The sequence below is a fragment of the Pristis pectinata genome, chromosome 6 (genome assembly GCF_009764475.1).
Source record: "Pristis pectinata isolate sPriPec2 chromosome 6, sPriPec2.1.pri, whole genome shotgun sequence".
NCBI classification, from domain to species: Eukaryota; Metazoa; Chordata; class Chondrichthyes; order Rhinopristiformes; family Pristidae; genus Pristis; species Pristis pectinata.
The window spans coordinates 36,544,255-36,565,663 of record NC_067410.1 but is presented as its reverse complement, the minus strand read 5'-3'; the positions used below and the strand labels follow the sequence as shown (position 1 = coordinate 36,565,663).

The window sequence follows — 21,409 nt, the reverse complement described above, 5'->3', positions numbered from 1 at the left end:
AACATACCAATACTGACTTTGAAAATTGTATTAAATTTGGTGTTTAAATCAAGTATTATAATTAGTAGTAATTCAAAAGTAGTTTATTGACTGCAAAGTGTTCTGGGATATCTTGAGGTAATCCAAGAGCCTATATGAAGGCAAGCATGAAATTTTTTGTTTTGGTTAACCAGTACATAAGAACACAGTGAAAGTTTCACATCATTTTCTGAATTTAACCAATGCTATGTGAATACAAAATTATGTTCTCTTTGAAAATCTTGTTTCATCCATGTTGGTTCTGAAGTGGGTAGCCATTTTGTTAGAAACTATTTCTGACTCCCAAAATATTAACATTGGAAAACCAACTTAATAAACTGAAAAAACAGCATGTATAAGAAATCTCCCTCAGACAAGTTTTGTACATCAAGCTGGTGATAAAAGTTATTTTTTAATAATGTATGCTTTTGAACTATAGTGATACAACAACTTAACAGTTTCATAAATATTTTTCAATTATTGAGAACAGTACCATATGTAGAACAATGAGCTGAACACAGTTAAAATATTACTGGAAATGAGATTTCACATTTCAAACTTTTTGAAATGTAATAATGATCAGTAAAGCATGTTTACCATGCAGCACCTGAGACCTTATGCCCCAGAAGCAGCCAACCCACAAAATCATCCATATTATATGCAATGAATTTAAATCAATTCTCAGCTACACGAGTAAAGGTATCCTCACTGGACAAAATCTATATCCTGCCTATCAAATACTTACAGTTTTTGTCATCCACTGTTTAGGTGCAATTTTAATATTTTGTGGGCTATTCAATGTCCTCATTAATACAACTTCCCAAACCTAACAAGCTCAAGCCTATAGAGAAAGGACTTAATGAAAGGCTTTTTCAAAAGAGAAATGATGAATTATACAGAAACAGATTTTTATCACCAGATTTTTCCAGAACAAAATCTGGTATACTATTTAGGAGCACTATAGGAGACTAGATAATTGAAGTCATGCTGGCCATTTCCTGAGAAATATTTAGTGAACAGCCACTTAGTTTATTAAGATAAAAATCAAAACACCACTTTCACCTTATCAAATTTACAGTTTGATTATAGCTGCAAACCCAGGTTAAAAATGAAAATATTCTATTGTATTACATCAGCTAAATGAAAAGATCAATACATTATTAACCCATTACATTTATTCTTCAGCTCCCAAATTCTAGAGCACCAGGCCATTCCTCATCTTTAAGGCACCACACAACATTTTATTTTTATATTTCCTAATTTCCAGATATTTTTAACTGAAGACCCTAAATGTCAAAAAAAAATCAAAACTTGCTTCTTCCCTTGTCATACAAATAAATCATAGAAAATATCAAACTTGCATAATAAGTGAATGTTTGTTCAATAATCTGGGAAATTAGATACAGGGTCCAAATAATATTCTCACTTCACTTAACAGTTTGTCAAGACTAGCAATATTGACCCTGATTGTGTCTCATTCCTCGAGGATAACTAAAAGCATGAGATAATAAGGAAGCAGATTTTCAATAACTATCTAAGTTACCAACTTGACTGTGTATACCCATTTAACAAAATTGTGTGCAAAATGTTATAAAAACCCCTGGAACTAAGCATGCAATCTTTATGCTGGCCTTCCTGTGTCGTGTCTTGCAATGTTTTGCTTCATTGAAGGCACCAAATAAAACAGCTTTATAAAAAACAAAATAACTTGGATTTTTATGGAAGGATTTGCAACTTTTTTGAATGACTGCATATAGTGACATTGTTATAGCCAGCCTGAGTGAAGATGTGGGTAATTCCTATGTCAATTACGTCTGGTGTTCACACTGAAGTCAAAAAGTCATACCGCACAGAAACAGGCCTTTCAGCCCACTTGAAACATGCCAATCTTTTTGCCCATCTAATTCATCCCAATTACTCACTTTGGGACCACATCCTTTTATGCCTTGCTTAGTTAAGTGTCTATCTAAATGCCTCTTAAACATTGTGATTGCATCCAATTCCACCGCCTCCTCTCAAAGCACATTACAGATATCCACCACTCCCCATATAATAAAAACTGTCCCCTCAAATCCCCTTTGAAGCCTCTTCCTGTCACTTTAAACCCATGCCCTCTTGTTTTTGTACCAGTGACAGATGAATTTTCTACACACAATTGATCTTTAATTGTACTCTTCCCATGCATTTGTCTATTCTGCCTTCACCTGAAGAAGTTGCTGTAATTGTTTCCATAACTCTTTAAATGAAATGTTTCTGGAGTAAATTGACTCTGCTGTACAATAGATAGTTTGCTGCTGTTTATACAATCCACACCACCCTGATCTCACTGGTGAAGGTAGTGCCCAGTAATTTCTCTGTTACCCCAAAGGTAATTTAAACTAAGCCTGGAAAATCTTTAAGGTCACCTTAAAGTCATAAGCGGAGGTGGAGGCAATGCAACATGGCAGTTCCAGAACTTACTGCGTCAACTTTGGAAGATCAAATTTGAAGGCAGAGTACAAGGTTAATGGCAGGACTCTTTGCAGTGTGGAGGAACAGAGGGATCTTAGGGTCCACATCCATAGATCCCTCAAGGTTGCCGTGTAGGTTGATAGGTTGTTAAGAAGGTGTATGGTGTGTTGGCCTTCATTAGTCGGGGTATTGAGTTCAAGAGCTGCCAGGTAACGTTGCAGTTCTATAAAACTCTGGTTAGACCACACTTGGAGTATTGTATTCAGTTCTGGTCACCTCATTATAGGAAGGATGTGGAAGCTTTAGAAAGGGTGCAGAGGAGATTCACCAGGATGTTGCCTGGATTGGAGAGCATGTCTTATGAGGATAGGTTGAGTGAACTAGGGCTTTTCTCTTTGGAGCAAAGGAAGATTAGAGGTGACTTAATAGAAGTGTACAAGATGATAAGAGGCATAGATCAAGTGGACAGTCAGAGACATTTCCCCAGGGCAAAAATGGCTAACACGAGGGGGCATAATTTTAAGGTGATTGGAGGAAGGTATTGGGGGGATGTCAGAGACAAGCTTTTTTTTTTACACAGAGTGGTGGGCACATGGGACGCACTGCTGGCAGAGGTGGTGAAGGCAGATACATTAGGGTCATTTAAGAGACTCTTAGATAGCCACATGAATGATAGAAAAATGGAGAGCTTTGTGGGAGGGAAGGGTTAGATAGAGCAGGATAAAATGTCAGCACAACATCGTGGGCCGAAGGGCCTGTACTGTGCTGTAATGTTCTATGTCCTAACAACTAAAAACACAGCCAACGGTGAAATAACTAAAATCAGAGATAAGAGGGGTCCGAGTTGGAAGAACACTATTATTTCAGGGAGTTATAGGACCAGCAAAGATTCAAGGTATAGGATGGCAGCAAGACCAATGAAGAATTAAAAACCGTTTTTTTAATTGAACAATTCTAACTGTTCGGGGTCAAGTCTGAAGGGACAGTGAAGGACTGAAATACAGCGGGCTGTCTGTGAAGGGAAGGTAATTATTTGCTCATTGAGCTTTGGTTATGAACTTTTAGGATTGGAGTTCCATGTTTTCTTATCCAAAAGAAATGCTTACCTTCTACCCAAGTCCCAAGCAAATACTGCAACAACCTCCATTGCTGCTCATTTCTCCCAATCTCCACATAAACTGTAGGGTGTGCACACCTGAATCAATCACACCTGTGCACACCTGAATCAATCATACCTGTGTGTGAACACTGAATCAGTGCACGTGAGCAGCCTTGCAACTGACTTGCCAGAACGGTCAGTGGCCAATCCGGGCGCACTTGGTACAACTTTTATTTAATGTAATGGTAATACTCCAACAGCACCGAGCTAACCAATTAACACAGACAGATGTTTTGCTACACATGAAAGGAAAAGCTCGGTAAAAACTAAAGCAAAATGCATTCTGATCCCCGACACAAGTTACAAGGATTTTAAAAAGAAATGTTTTTATTTATCAGAACTTCTTCAAGTATATTCAACGCAAGGTGGTGATCTCAGCTAAATATAAATATCCTGAAATCAATTTTATGTTCAGATTTATCTTCAGTCCAACTGGAATAAGAAAAATAGTTTGACTACAGGCTGTCTTTGGTTTTCATTGTCATCTTGGGTTGCATTTGAATCTCATTGGTATGTGCAATGCAGACCTTTAATAACTTTGGACATTTATTTATACATCTTAAATTACTACTTACCATATAACACACAGCAGATGATCAACAGTGGCAGCACTTTATTTCCTTGGAGACTAATGTTCAAAGTCTGTAGTTAAATGGCTAGCAATGGCGCACCCCTTTATGGATAATACCTGTAGCTTTGATTTATTTCCTCGGAGACTCTGAGCAAATTCTAAAATAAATTAAAGAAATAATGCTAATCTTCCTGATCATATGGACAATGCAATAAGACTAAAGTCAAACACTAGTTCTCACTCTTATTGTTTCGATAATACTCACATGGTATATTACTTAGTTTTAATTATTTACAAGTTACTCTCCAGTGATTTGCTCATGAAATATGTAAGCATGGAAACTCATTGAAATTGTTTCCAGAGAGATGTCGATTAAAACAATAACGGAACATCAAAGCTGATTGTATGAATACATTCATGTTTATTTCTGCTGATTCTCATTAAAATTGTCTGAAACTGAAAACCGTCAGAATTCTCTCTAGTTTGCTGATGACACAAAATCTGGTGTGGTTTTGGAGGGTGAGGAAGATTGCCAAAAGGTCAGCTGGAATTTGGGCAGAGACATGGCAGATGGATTTTAATCAGGACATTTTGGGAGGTCACGTGCAAGAGAATATGGCAGGACCCTGAGGATCTTGGGGTGCAAGTCTGTAGCCGCTGAAAGTCACAACACAAATAGAAAGGGTGGTAAAAGAGGTGTGAGGCATGCTTGCTTTCCTCAGTCAGGGCATTGAGTAAAAAAGATGGCAAGTCATGTTGCAGCTGCATACAACTTTGGTTAGGCCACATTTTGAGTATGAAGTCCAGTCCAGGTAAAGGGTCTCAACCCGAAATGTCACCTCTCCATTTCCCTCCACAGATGCTGCCTGACTTGCTGAGTTCCTCCTGCATTTTGATTTTTGGAGTGTTGTGTGCAGTTCTGGCCACCTCACTATTGGAAGAATATGGAGAGTTGGTGAGGGTACAGATGATGTTCACCAGGATACTGCCCAAATTGGAGTATATTAACTATAAGGAGAAATTAGACAAACTTGGATTGTTTACTCTGGTGCATCAGAAGCTGAGGGGTGACCTGATAGAAATCTATACATTTATGAGAAGCATAGATAGGGTAGATAGTCAGAGTCTTTTTCCCAGGATGAAAATGTCAAATACTGACAGCATAGCTTTAAGGTGAGAGGGGGAAAGTTTAAAGGAGATGTGCAAGTCAAGTTTTTTTTTACACAGAGATTGGGAGGTGCCTGGAATGTGCTGCCAGGGATGGTAAAAGCAGATAAATAGCAATGTTTAAGAGGCATTTCAGCAGGAAAGGAATAGAGGGAATATGTACCATGTGCAGGCAGATGGGATTAGATAGACTGGCATCATGGTCGGCACAAACATGGTGGGCCAATGGGCCTGTTCCTCTACGGTACTGTTCCACATTATATATTTATAATTTAAGACATTTGTTAACCTTGTAAATAAGGTTTGAATTCTTATAAGTTTAGGTCATTCTGAACTATTACACTGCAAACCACTAACCAACATGATTAAAACCATCCAAAATGGTGACTCAACCCAATTGCAAAAACAAATACATTGCAATTCTGTATTAGCAGAATGATTAAATACTATAATAAATTGCCTGACTGTATTTGCACAAGACCTTGATTGACCTGCTTTAGAAGTGAACCAAGTTTTAGTCCCACAGAATGATGGCTGATAGTCCTTGGAAAAAGTTCTGAAAGGAGACAATAAATTGATAGCTTGTTTGAAGAATCAGATAGCACCACTATGCCAACACATTGAAAGTACTCCTGCAGTTAGCTGCTGGAGGTCATTACTTTTGGCTGGATTTGAACCCAAGTCAAATAGGTGAAATACCTTGAGCTATCCCACCTTCATCACTATTTTTACAGCATTTAATTTTAGCACTTTGAAAACTCAGAAGATGCCTATTTTGGAAAAAGCAATTTTCCCCATCTCAGTTCCTTTTTGATTCTTTTATTCTTTCTGGTTTGCCCATTGCATTGGATTTTTTGATCTACGTATGTTGCAGACACTGTCTTTCTCTGGCAATGTATTTGCTTTTGGATGAACACAGCATTGTCATTTTGATGGTGTAGGGGAGGGAGGAGATCCAAGAGAGTGTGGGGAAGAAGCTGTGTCCACGTGCAGTCATAATGTGTCATGTATACACATGTGCGAGTGAATCCATCTGCATGTACACAGTGCCGCAGTGCATAGCCTCCAGTCATCTTGGACCTCCCTTTTCTCTGTTACTACACTCCCTAACTATCACCCCTGACTAAACTTTTGGTCAATCCTCCAATTGTCAGCTTCTTTTGCTCAATATCCACTGATTTCAGATTTAGCCACAACTGCACACTGGGCAGTTTTCAGTATTAAAACCAAGCTTTGATATACACTTTGTTTTTGTTTTGGAATTGCAGATAAATTTGGTATAGTTAAAAATTACATCTGAGGCCCAAATATTAATCACATGCATGTTGGTTGTGTTCAGTAATGTTGAAGGTAATGGAAATAATCTAACTCACCAAAAATCTTTATCTGTGTCTTAAAAGCAATTTATGACTTGTCTTCAAATTCCTAAAATGTTTATCTTGGTATTTTAGTTCCTAGCATTAAAATGCAAACCATTACATGGCATCAGATGTATATATTTAACCACTGGTATGAAGGACTTCCAGACATGCCACTTCTGTAGAGTTGCTGAGTGGAGTCTCAGCATTTCTCTCCATGAAAGGAATGAGATCTAGATTACTATGGCACTCATCACCAGGTCAGCAGGAGGTCCAGGTTTAGTCAAAAATAAGAATCAGGACTATAAACTGTGATGTTTTTATGATCATTTAACATCAGGCTAAATCTTCAGTGTATTAGAGGAAGAATGCTTCATTTTCAAAGGTGCTCTCCTCTCAGAGATGAAATTGCAGTCCTGCCAAGGTGAGTGCAAAAGATCCCATGGCATCATTCAAAGCATGGGGAAGTTCTCTCAGTGCTCTGCATAGTGTTACATCTTGACTACTGAACACAGGCATTCAGACATTGTCATCACTCATGGCAATGCTATCCCAAATCAGCTTGTTTTTGTTAATATTACAGTAAAGATTACATTTTGGAGGAATGGATCAGCTATGATGCATTGACTTGGAGAATGCAGGATATGCTTTAAGTGCAAAAGAAGGAAGTTAGCTTCTTTGGGCAGGTAATTCAGATGTGTTCAAGAATTAAAATAAGGTTAGATTAAGCAATTTTGTCAAATGGTGTTTGATTCTAAAAGCAATGTTATGATTTAAAGGACCAAGTGTTAACTTTGCTAGCAGCTTGTAGTGTGCAATGATTGTTGTTTTTCTCTTATAAAACTGATTTATACCCAGCAATCAAACAAATTTCAATTTCTTTAAGGAAAACAAGGTATTAAATTGGAATGTAAAGGCTTAAACTCAGAACTCACTGTATTCGACAAGTAAGACACACATTCATCCCAGTCCAATCACTGATTAACAACTTCATAACATTAATCTTAATGTTGCTGAACTGGCTAGAAAATTGGCAATTAAAAAAAATACTGATATGAAAATTGGGAAATGGTCTTTACATGATGAAGACAAGGTATTTTTTTCACCAAATACCACATGTTCACATGTTAATTTTAACAAAATTAATTATTTGATATCACAAGACTATTAAGGACCTTTAAGGAAAATTAAGGAACTTTGGATGAGCTTATGAAAGTCATCAAACTCTGCAGCTGGTGTTCTGACAAACATCAGATTCTTTTCATCCTTCACTGGAGTGCTCAATGACATGAATTGCTTCCAGTTAAGCAAAGCCAATTTTAAAATGTTCATCCTTGATTTAAAATCCCTCAATGGACTTGTTCCCATTTCAAACCTCTAGCCCTCTGATCCTACCTTGAGGTGCTCAATACTCAGTTCTGGAATTCCTTCCTTCATTCCTTTCCTCCAAGACCCTCCAAAGCCCACTTTGACTCTGCCTCAATATCTCGTATTAAATATTCCTGGATAACTTTGCAAGGCACTATGGAATTTGTCATCGTAAAGATGCTTTATAAATGCAAGTTGTTGATATTAAAGCCAAGGCAATCATTTGCAAGGTTGGTGCTCCCATGCTGAAAATACTCAAGGACCTTACAAAAAAAAATTCATCTTTTCAAACCATAAAATGACACCCAATAAACAGATGAGTTTTTAAAAATTAAATTAGCATTTCTCTCAAAGCATGGTTTCTAAATGAACAGGAATGTAGAGTATAGAAAATAGTTGAAGCAACAGAAACAAATTATAGATTGGAGTGCTCCCTTGTGCTTTGCTGGATCCAGGACCATTTATATCAATAACTTGAATGCAAGTAGTTATCAACAAATTTGACTGATCTTTTGTTAAAGAGAGGCAGTGGAGAGAGGTTAGAAATTACAAAGAGTCATTCAAATTAATTAAGTGGTCAAACACAAGATGAGATTTGTTTAGATGAATGTGAAGGACTACACAGGTTTACATATAGTGATGATTAAATATGGTCATCTGAATGCAATTGAAATGACCTAGAAGTCTCAGCAGACTTGGCACTCAAATTGTTTAATCACCACACTGCAACAAATAGCTAACTGCACAACCAAAACTGCAAAATGAAAATCAGATGAAATCGTAATTAAACCAGATTATGTTAAATCACAACTGGTGCTAGCCACCAAGTCACAAAGGAGCATTCAAATACTTGAAAAAGTGCAAAGAAATCAAGGATGACTTCAAGTCTTACATGTTTTAATTGTGGAATGACTAGAGAAACCCTGTATCTTTGTATTTGAAAGTAAAATATGAAAACCTTAGAGAATTATTCAAGATTATTAGTGGCATGAAAAAGACAAATTAATTTGCATCCACAGTAGGATGGATTGTCATGGGTTTAAACTGAAAAAAGGCATAATTAGGATTGCAATAAGGAAATTCTTAAATAATGGAATGGACTCCCACAAAGTAATTGAGGCAAAAAAAAATTAAGACCAATTATTGACCAAAGTGAATCATTCTGCATCAACAGGCCAAATTAAGTCTCTCAGCCACAACTGCTTGATTGGAATGCTTTGCCCGTGATTTAGTGAAACAAATTTAGTTAAACAAAAGCACATCAGCAGCTCTACTTCATTAGGAGTTTGAGGAGATTTGGTATGTCACCAAAGACTCTTGCAAATTTCTATAGATGTACGGTGGAGAGCATTCTGACTGGTTGCATCACCACCTGGTATGTAGGTTCCAATGCACAGGATCAAAGGAGGCTGCAGAGGGTTGTAGACTCAGCCAGCTACATCAGGAGCACAACCCTCCCCACCATTGAGGACATCTTCAAGAGGCGGTGCCTCAAGAAGGTGGCATTCATTATTAAGGACCTTCACCATCCAACACTTATCCTTTTCATGTCACTACCATTGGGGAGGAGGTACAGGAGCCTGAAGACCCACATTTAATGTTTCAGGAACAGCTTCTTCCCCTCTGCCATCGAATTTCTGAACGGACCATGAATACTGCCTCATTATTCCTCTTTTGCACTATTTATTTATTTTTGTAATTTGTAGTAATTTTTATGTCTTGTACTGTACTGCTGCTGCAAAACAACAAATTTCACGACATACATCAGTGATAATAAACCTGATTCTAATAATAAACTGAACAAGGTGCCTAAAAACATTGTGTTACTGATATACATGTCATAATTAATTTTAAGTCATGGCATGAAGGAGGTACAGTCTGCTGCATCTGCACGATATCTACTTTCAATTTGTCATCTTCAAATTCTCCTTGTCATTTATCAAATTGTAAATCTTGTAAGGTGTCGTTAATTGAGAGTCATGGAGTTATACAGCACAGAAACAGAGCCTTTGGCCCAATACATCCATGCAGATCAAGATGTCTACCTGAGCTAGTCCCATTTGTTGGCATTTGGCCCACATCCCTCTAAACTTTTCATATCCATGTACAGGTCCAATTATCGTAGCGCCTCTACTATTTCCTCTGGCAGCTTATCCCATATACTCACCATGCCCAGTGTGAAAAACTTGCCTCTCAGTTCCCCTTTAAACCTTTCCCCTCTTCCCTTAAACCTATGCCCTCTAGTTTTAGACTCCCCTATCCTGGGAAAAAAGTTATGGCCATCCACCTTATCTATGCCCCCCTCATGCAGCCCTCAGCTTCTTTTGCTCTAGGGAAAACAGTCCCAGCTTATCCACTCTCCACTTATAATTCAAGCACTCCAGTCCCAGCAACCTTGCAAATCTTTTCTGCACCCTCTCTAGCTTAATTATATCCTTCCCTTAGGAGAGCAGCTACTGCACATAATACTGCAGGTGCCATCTCACCAATGTCTTGTACAGCTGTAACATGACATCCCAATTCATGTACTCAATGCCTTGATGGTATGCCATAGGCATTTTTCACCTCCCTGTCTACCTGTGTCACCACTTTCAGTGAACTATGTACTTGTAGCACTACATCTCTGTTCTACAACACTCCGCCATTCACTGTGTATGGCCTCGCTTGGTTTAACTTCGGAAAATGGACCAATTTGCAATTGTCAGAGTTAAATTTCATCTTCCTTTGTCCACTTTCCCAGTTAATCTAGATTCTGTTGTAACCTGTCCTTCACTGTCCACTGTATCACCATTTTTGGTGTCATCCACATACTAATCATTCCTCCTACATTCTCATCCAAATCGTCAATATGTATGACAAGCAGGTGACTCAGCAGCGATCCCTGTGGCATGCCAATGGTCACAGGCCTCCAATCTGAAAAACAACCCTTCACTACCACCCTCTGACCCCTCCCACCAAGCCAATGTTCTCCCTCCCACCTGGCCAATCCAATTGGCTAGCTCACCCTGAATCCCATGTGATCTAACCATCCAGACCAGCCTACCATGCAGGACCTTGTTAAAGCCCTTGCTGAAGTCCATGCAGACAACTTCTACTGCCCTACTTTTGCCAATTCTCTTGGTCATTTCTTCAAATAGCACAATCAAACTCATGAGACACGATTTCCCATGCACAAAGCTATGCTGACTATCCCCAATTAGTCCCTGCCTTTCCAAATACAGATAGATCCTGTCTCCCAGATTCCCCTCCAGTAACAATGAGCACCCATGCGGTGCTCATTGACATGTAGTTCTCTGGCTTGTCCTTGCAGCCCTTAAGGCACAACATTAGTCACCCCTAAGTTTTCCAGTACCTCATTTGTGGCCAACAGAGACACAAAAATATTTGCCAAGGTCCCAGCAATTTCTTCTGTAGCTTCCCACCATATCAGAGAATACACTTGGTTAGGCCTCAGGATGTTTTCCGCTTTTATACACTTAGAGACCACCAATACTTTCTCTTTTGTAATGTCACTGTTTCATGACATTACTGCTATCTTCCCTGAACTCACTAACCTTCACAGTAACCACAGGTAAGTATTCATTTAAGACCTCACCCATCTCCTGTGGCTCCACACATAGACAGCCACTCTGATCCTAAAGAGAACCTATTTTCTCTCTATTTACAGTTTTGCTTTTTAATAAACTTTTCTAAGTATATGAGTATTCATTATACCTAATGAAAACCCTTGGCAAATTTTGCTTTGCACATATGACCAGTGCACTCCTTGTCTATTCAGAAATACAAGTTTTATCTTCAAAATCTTCCATAATTTTGAAACCCTTCTATAATTTTTCTCTATTTAGGTTGGTCCTTTGTCACCGTATAACCTTGCTATTATTCTCTTGCAAATTAGTCATTCCATCTCAATGTCCATACCTTTCATATTTTCTGTTTACATTCATTTTAAAAAGTTCATTTGTCATGGAGTTGTGGCCTGTTTGAGATAGTGTACAACTCTCTAGAAATATTTTAAGATGGCAGTGACCAGCACCCAAACAGATGTTCATATGCTACATCATAGGCTGACTGCTTCCTTTTAGCTGCAATGTCCACTCTCTGCATCAGAACTGTTCAAAATTCTCCTTTCACCACATAAACATCAAAATCCTCTCAACACAAAACCCCTCATACCAATCAATGTTCCTCCAATTTTTACTTTAAATAGTAGAAACGCAAGAAAGTGGTAACATTCCATGCTTCTCAAATAAATTCCTGCTATCCCAGAATAGCATAAAACTGCACAGAGACAGGCTCTTCAGCCCAACTTGTCCATGCCAACCAAGATGCCCATCTAAGCTAATCCCATTTGCCCACATTTGGCCCATATCCCTCTTAACCTTTCCTATCCCTGTACCTGTACAAATGTCTTTTAAATGTTGTTATTGTACTTGCCTCAACCACTTCCTCTGGCAGCTCATTCTGTAAAAGCACCAGCCTCTGCATGAACAATTTGCCTCTCAGGTCCCTTTTAAATCTTTCCTCTCTCATCTTAAACCTTTGCCTTCTAGTTTTTGATTCCCTTTCCCTGGGAAAAAGACTTATGCATTCACCCTTTCTATGCCCCTCATCATTTTATACATCTCTATAACATCACCCTTCAGTCTATGTTTCAACGATGAAAGTCCCAGCCTGCCCAACCTCTCCCTATAACTCAGTCCGAGTCCTGCACTCTTTCCAGCATAAATGGCATCTTTTCTATAGCAGGATGACCAGAACTGCACACGATATTCCAGGTGTGGCCTCACCAGTGTCTTGTACAGCTGCAACATAACATCCCAACTCCTATACTCAATGACCTGGCTTATGAAGGCCACTATGCCAAAAGTCTTCTTCACCACCCTGTCTACCCATGACATGACTTTCTGGGAACTGTGTGCTTGTACTCCTGGGCCCTTCTGTTCCACAACACTCCACAGGGCCCTATCATTCCCTGTGAAATTCATACCCTGAAAGTCTTACCCTGATTTGACTTCCCAAAATGCAACACCTCACACTTATCTGGACTGAATAGCATTTGCCATTCCTCAGCCCACTTACCAAGCTGATCAAGATCCCCCTGTAATTTTCACTATCCACAATACCACCTATTTTAGTGCCACCTGCAAACTGACTAACCATGCCTTGTACATTCTCATCCAAATTGTTTATATAAATGACGAACAACAATGGGCCCTGCACTGACCCCTGCAACACACCACTGGTCACAGGCCTGCAGTTCAAAAAGCAAACTTCCAACATCACCCTTTGCTTCCCACTATCAAGCCAATTATGTATCCACTTAGCTAGCTATCTTTGGATCCCGTGTGATCTATTACACATAAAATGCTGGAGAAACTCAGCAGGTCAGGCAGCATATATGGAGGGAACTAAACAATCAACATTTCTGGTTGAGACCCTTCACCATGGATACATGTCGGTATGGGAGTGGGATGTGGAATTGAAGTGGCTGGCCACCAGGAGATCTCTGCTTTTGCAGTAAGGATCTCCCATTGGCCAGCCATTTCCATACTGACATGTCTATCCACTGCCTCATCTACTGCCACATCAAGGCCTGGTTGGAGCTCTCCCCTCCCCCCCCCCCCCCCCAACCTTCGTCTTCCCTCATTCCTGTGGCCCTCTTACCCCTTCTCTTTCCCCTCCCCCACCTGCATGACCTGCCTATTTATTCCCCACCTCCTTTATTCTGTGGTCCACTGCTCTCTCCTTCCAGATTCCTCCTCCTTCAGTCCTTTACTACTTCTACCTATCACCTCTCAGCTTCTTATATCACTCCCTTTCATCCCCCCCTCACCTGGACTCACCTGGCAGCCCATGCTCCTCCCCCTCACTCCTTATTCTGGTTTCTGCCCTTTCCAGTCCTGATGAAGGGTCTCGAGTTGAAATGTCAACTGTTTATTTCCCTCCACAGACGCTGCCTGATCTGCTGAGTTCCTCCAGAATTTTGTGTGTAGTGCTCCAGATTCCAGAATCGCGTGTTTCCTATGCGATCTAAGCTAGCTCTCCCTGGATCCCACATGATCTATAGATAAAGTCTAAGCAAGTTCACGGTATTTAAGTCCATCCCAGTGAACAACAGCATCGATGAGAAATCTTTAACAATACAACCAACAGCCTCTCTTAAGCCACGAAATACTTTGCTGAACTACTTGTTTAACTGGCAAATATTGCACTATATGAAGATGATGATCATGATGCCATCTTTGTATATGTAAAATGTGTTTGTGTGATAATGAGGAACCTGGGTGAACTTCAGTTATTTACAAATGGACACAGGAAGCCAGAGATGGAACACAATGATAGAGAGCCAGGAAGAAAGAATGCCACTGTGCTACCCATTATTTTTCACTATCAGGCCTTGTAGTCAGTATGAAAACAACCTCAAATATTTTGTTCAAGTTAATAACACCCTCTCCCCAAGTTCATGTTTTCATTTTCAAAAAATTCAAGTACATTGAAAGACAAATTTAGCTGATCAGATCAGGTAACTTCTCAGATTAAAGATTATTTTCTGAATCAAGTGTAAGCAAAAATAGGATAATAATCTGGAAAATTCAAATTAACAAATTTGACTGCATTTGAGGCAAGTCGTGAAAAATTTATTCTTACAATACCAGTACTCCATCCATTGCAGTGAACATTCACTCCCTACATCAGTGCACCATGATATTCCAGCCATAAGATGCACTGCAGCAACTTTGACAGGCTTATATGACACTTCCCAAATCTGCCACCTTGAAGGACAAGGACAGCAAACAGAGGGAAACACCTCCTCCAATTTGCCCTCCAAGTCGTACATCTCTCTGGCTTGGATCTATTGTCTCTCCTTCATTTTTGCTGGGTGAAAACCTGGAACACCCGAACAGCACTGTGATAAGACTGATGTGGTTCAGGGCAACAGCTCAATGGCAATAAATAAATGTTAATGAAGCCCACCCCTTGTAATTGTATAAAAACATGGAGGATTAAAATACAAAAGTTGACTAACCAGAGTTTTGCCTGTTCAGCAACAGTGGATGTCAAGTTTGAGGATAAGGCAAAGAATAAATGCTATGCACACTTGAGCTGTTTAAACTGGATCAGATGGACTGCTGGAAGCAAAATCTAAGAGTTTTAAAAGGGGTAATTGACTGGAACTTGGAAAGAAAAACTGTTTAACTGGATAAAGAGGTAGCAATAGATTTCTGTGGACAGCACAGGCATGGTTGGCTGCATTACCACATGAAATAAAAATTATAATTGCATTAGCATGATATAGTTTAACTAATTAGCATATTCTAGAATCTTCTCAAATATTACTAGCCAATATTACTGTTTCTAGGTGCTGAACATGTTTCTACAATGTCAAGATGAAATTAAGTGGGCCAGAGGAAGAGGCTAAATTCAAACTTCATTTCTAACTTTACAACTCCTTTTGTGTTCTTAGCTTGCAAATGTAACAAACTCATCAACCCCATTTTTGTTTATTCAACTGATTGAAAAGTAGGTCAGCTCAACTGTTACTAAGACAAGTTAGTTAGGATGGTGTATTTTCTTTTAAAAAACCCTGCTACTTCACCCCAAGCACAGATATGCACAAAAATGAACCTGACTTTTGTAATCAGAACTACTCTGTACTGTTAAAATTCTCCCAGTGATACTGAAATCAAGATTAAAATTCAAAAACATTTTTGCTGATCAGATTGGTAAAAAACTTGTGAAAACTATTGTTTAATTAGCAACTTAAGATGCATATTCTTTGCAACCACAGCACTGAAGAGAAACAATGTTACAGCGCTTATGCATCCTGTAAAATTTTACATACCGCTTAGGATGAAGACTGTTAATTCTCTCATAAGAAAATTAATTTAAGATCCCACAAAACTATATCTTTAGAATATTCACTTTAACAAGTGCAAAATACTACATTCACAGGAAAGACAAAACTGCCAATCTTGTAGATTGCCAGTTACGTGCAGTCATTATGGTCTCTGGTAAACCTGTGCAAATTTTATCAACGGGAACTGGAGTGTATCTCCAGATTGTGTCCAGATATAACATTTATTGCTTTATATGAATACTGTATTGAAAGCCATAGCATTCAGTTTACACACAAATTATACAATTATATAACGTGTCACAAAGGCAGTGAACAATTACAATCTACAAAATCTACTTACAGAAATTTAAAAATTCTAAATATCAAAAAGTACAGTTGCCAGAAACAAGTACAAACTTGACAGCCAGTAATTGTGAAAGTTGGTTGAAGGATTTTGAATATACAAGCTGGAAATCAGAAAACATCACAAGTACAGATTATCATTTGTGCTTTGAGTTCTCATCTCCAAAGATGTACAACCACTGGCTGTCAATATGTAGTAGCATGTTCAAAAATATCTTTCACTTCAAAATTTTGTACAAATCATGGTGGTTCAATGCACCCCCTAAAATTGTATTACCAGTACACAAGATCTGGCACAATACCAAATTAACAGGTTAATTGCTGTAGCTCTTCAATGCAGTCAGTGGTATAAGTGTAACATTGCTGTCCGCATGCTACAAGTATTTTAACTGAAAGTAACGTAGTCAAATTATTCACAATGTTCTAACCACTGAGCATAAATTGAGCAACTACTTCCCACCTTCTGCTGCTTGAACAGTGAATAAAAAAGCATCTACTCTGCAACCAAAACAAACTGATCTTGAAACAAGTCTGAAGCTTTGATGTTCCACATTATGTGAACCACATACTCCCTTTTGATTAATGAATCCCATCAATGCAGGATCAGAAGTAAATAAGTGATGTATAATTTTGAGTTTTTCCTGGAATGTGTTGTAACTTGTGGTTTCAGCAGTGTTTTGAGAATATGTATTAAAAGTTGAAACAATGACCATGTAATTATATTTTGAATGTTTTAAAAACTAGACAAAAAATTATGGTAAATGGCCCAGTCCAATGAACTGCAAAACAATTTGACAATTTATACTTCTACGTTCCAGTTTAAAAACTTTCTCTAAATAAAAATCTATGCATAATCCCACTGATTTGACCAAACGAAAAAAAAAGATGGGAGCAGTAGATGAGATCTAAAGGAGCTGGTTTCACAGTTCTCATCTAGCACAGCTCCTCCAGGGATCAGAGAAGGTCTATCCCTCCTTGTCTGGAAAACAAAGGTCCACTTATTACATAAAATTTATACAGTGTAAAATCAACACCTCATGGAAATACAGCACAGATCATCTCTATTCTTAGTCCTGTTCCATTGGTTCTTCTGTCGCATCTGCACTGTTCTCCATTGGGCTCTCAGAAGGCAATTTCTGGAGTTTCAGGGGGTGTATCTGGTTTTCCTGCAGCACTGCAGTCCACACTGTTACTAACAGTGTCAGTATTTCCACTGATTTCACTTGCTTCGGAAGTTAATGTCTTGGTTAGGTCTGATTGGTCCATTTGATTTTCATCAGAAGTCTTGATATTTTTAAATGAAACGTCAGCTTTCTCTTGATCAGATTCAAACAAGGCTTTCATTTTCACACTTGATGATTCTGTTGATATACAAATTATCAGAAGCCACAAAATATTATCAGAAGCCACTTCTCTAATGCTATGCAGCAGTGAGTAGATATGTAGATAATATTGCTCAATTGTTACAATGCTGATCTACAAGAACTCATAAGCTCTAAGGATGAATTATAAAATATAACCAGTTTAAGTTGGGCATTGTACCTATATGCGAAAAAATGTTGGAGAAGATACAGGAAAACGTGTGAATACAAAGGGCTAAAGAACTCCATTTTATCCTCTCCCAGAAGATTAAATGAGCAATTGGGTGGGAAGAAAATGTTCAGGCTTGATGGTGCAGCCATCATGATGTTAGGCATGCTAAGTCAACATGGTCCTTATCATCCTATCAACTTTTCACAAGGAATGTGTGCAAGCATACAAGTATTCAGAAGATGTTTACATTTTTTTAAATTAGAGAAAGGGAGAACACAGATTCATACAGAATGGAAACAGGTCCTTCAGCCCAACTTGTCCATGGCAACTATGGCCCATAGCCCACTAAACGCCTCCTATCTATGTACTCATCTAGATGGTTTTTAAAAGTTGCTAATGTTCCTGCCTCAACCACCGGTAGGTCATTCCAAATACACACCACCCTTTGTGTAAAGAAGTTGCCCCTGATGTCCCTTTTAATCTCTCGCCTCTGATCTTAAGCCTGCTTGTTTTCAGCAGCCCCTTCCTGGGAAAAAGACTATGTGCTTTCACCCTCATGATCTTGTATATCTCTAGCAGGCCACCTATGTTCCAGAGAATAAAGTCCTAGTTTATGCAATCTCTCCTTGTAACTCAGGCCCCCAAGTCCAAGCAACATCCTGGTAAGTCTTTTCTGCACTCTTTCTAGTTTAATAACATCTTTCCTATAACAAGGTGACCAAAGGTGTATACAATATTCCAAGTGCACCCTCACCAATGTCTTGTATAACTGCAACATAACTTCCCAACTCCTATACACAATGCCCTGACCGATGAAGGCCAGTGTGCCAAACACCCTCTTCACCACCCTATCTACCCATGATGCCACTTTCAGCAAACTATGTACTTGCACTCCTAGGTCCCACTGTTCCATAACACTTCCCAGGGGCCGACCATTCACCGTACAAGTCATCCCCGGTTTGAACTCCCAAAATACAATGTCTCACATTTACCTGCATGGAAAGCCATTTGCCAATCCTCAGCCCACATACCTAGCTGATCAAGATCCCACTGTAATTTTTCATAACCTTCTACACTATCAACAACACCTATTACAGTATCATCTGCAGACTTACAAACCACGCCTTGTACAGACACATCCAAATCGTTTATATAAATCACAAACAACAAAAGGTTCCAGCACCGACTGACCCCTGTGGCACACCACTGGCCACAGGCCTCCAGTCCGAGAAAGAACCCTCTATCATCACCCTCTGCTTCCTTCCACTGAGCCAATGATGAATCCAATCCACAATCTCCCCCGGATCCCATTCAACCTAACCTTCCAGACAAGCCTGCCATGAGGAACCTTGTCAAAGGCCTTGCTAAAGTCCATGTAGACATGCATTTGGTGTAGAAATTCCTTAAATGCAAAATTGGTAAATTTGATTTCTTTAGCAGGGTACAGCTGTTTTGACTTCAACATTAGCGTGTAGCAAGATTTCTTCTAAGAGTTTGATTTACATTTAAGGAATGCTCCTAGTTTTGCCTCTCACTTAGCTTGTGTGCAATGAAGACTGAAGTAACTCAATGTACAGACCCCATTGACAGGTTATTTTTTATATCAGTATTGCAGCAAGTTGTTTTTTAATAGGGTGTTTCTACAGACCATAGTTTTATTTTATATATTTGAGGTATACAGTACCTTTTTTATCTACGTTAGCTGGATCAGTCCATTCACTTGCATCTTTGGCTTCTTCCTGCTTCCCTGCATTCTCACTTTCTTCAGGCATTTCTGAAGAACTCTCAGAATGTACAGCTCATCTTCCTCATCTTCCTTGTCAAATTTCAGTCGTTTCACCTCAGGAGCCTCAGCTTCCATTGTATCCTCCAAATGTTTATTTTTTGAACAGCTACTCTGAGTGTCCTCTCCATGGGATGTGGGTGAATCACTGTTCAAATATAAAAATAGCTGCAACAATTGGGTACACAATTGTATTAATAATGTAGATCCCCTTCTCAAATTCACAGGACTAACTCTCAATTTTTGGTCTAGTCTAGTACATACATCAGTTCAAAAGCTCAGCCTTATTGAAAAATGCACCAACTCCTTGGGGCCTGAGCTACTGTATCCCAGGGGATTGTGGGAAGGAAGGATATTGCTAGGGCTCTGGCAGAGATATTTGTATCATCATTAGCCACAGGAGAGATACCAAAAGACTGGAGGGTGGCTAATATCGTGCCTTTAAGGAAGACTGCAAGGACAGGCCAGAGAACTACATGGTTAGTGAGTCCATCATCAGTGGTGGGAAAGTTACTGGAGGGGATTCTGAGAGACAGGATCTACCAACATCTGGAAAGGCAAGAATTAGGCATAGTCAGCATTGTTTTGATGCAGGACATTGTGTCTCACAAATTTGATTGCTTTCTGAAGAGGTGACCAACAGGATTGGAGGAGGGCAGGGCAGTAGAAGTTGTCTACATGGACTTTCACGAGGCTTTTGACAAGATCTTGCATGGCAGGGTGGTTCGGAAGATTAGAGCAAATGAAATCCAGGGCAAGCTAGCCAATTGGATACAAAACTGGCTGGTGGTAGTAGAGGGTTGTTTTTCCAGACTGGAGGCCAGTGAACAGTGCTGTTGCTTGTCCATATTATTAACGATTGAATGAGAACATAGGTGGCATGATGCCATCCAGTTTGTGGAATGACACCAAAATTGGTGGTATAGTAGACAGTGAAGAAGCTTGTCTAAGATTACAACAGGATCTAGATCAACTGGTAAAGTAGGCAAAGGAATGGCAGATGGAATTTAACTTAGACAAATGCAAAATGATGCCCTGGAGAGTGCTATAGAAAGGAGACCTAGGGGTACAAATACATAGTTTCCTGAAAGTGGCAATACAAGGCTTACGGCACACTTGTCTTCATTGCTTGGTTTTGTTTTTGGGTCGTTTCAGTGAACTTCGGAGCAGCTGTTTCTTTTCTCTAATTGGGAATAGTGGGGCAAGACTGCACAGGCGCGTGACGCAAGTGAGTAGCGCACGAGCAGTTTAAAAAGACCACCATATCCAGTGGGCAGTGGAATGAGAGGCAGCAGTGATTGGGCTTTGGCGGTAAAGGGGTGAAGCGGGATCCACTTCATTCTCTTCGGCCTCGAGGCGGAGGCCATCTGCAGCAACACTGGTGAGTAGCTGGTAAGGGTGAAGTTTACTATTACTATTATAAATTTTTAAGTAGACTACAGCTAGGTAGGGGAAAAAAAACAAGTTCAGATGGAGGGTATGTCAATGTGCTGCAGCTGCATGATGTGGGAGCTAGTGGACCCTACTGTGGTGCATGGTGACCACATCTGCAGTAAGTGCTTGAGGCCGGAGGAACTTCGGCTCAGAATTGACGAGCTGGAGTTGCAGCTTCAAACACTGCGAAGCATCCGGGAGGGAGAGAGATATGTAGATGCTGTGCATCGGGAGGCAGTCACCCCGCACCCCCCCACCAACTTAGAGCAGGTACTTCTAGGGTCCAGGAGGCAGAGAGATGGGTGACCGTCAGGGGAGAGGAGAAGGGGAACAGGCAGACAGTGCAGAGGACCCCGGAGGCTGTTCC

At 39.6% G+C, this 21,409-nt stretch overlaps 1 protein-coding gene across 1 annotated transcript in view; it reads right to left on the bottom strand.

The window, feature by feature from the left end:
- Nucleotides 1-14,708: 14,708 nt before the first annotated feature.
- Nucleotides 14,709-21,409, bottom strand: part of LOC127571351 (serine/threonine-protein phosphatase 4 regulatory subunit 2-like) — a 60,615-nt gene continuing 53,914 nt past the window's right edge. Inside the window, 3 exon segments of the mRNA XM_052017640.1 lie at nt 14,709-17,419; nt 17,421-17,712; nt 19,523-19,756. Of these exon segments, the coding sequence (XP_051873600.1) occupies nt 17,360-17,419; nt 17,421-17,712; nt 19,523-19,756 (586 nt within the window). The 3' untranslated portion in view covers nt 14,709-17,359.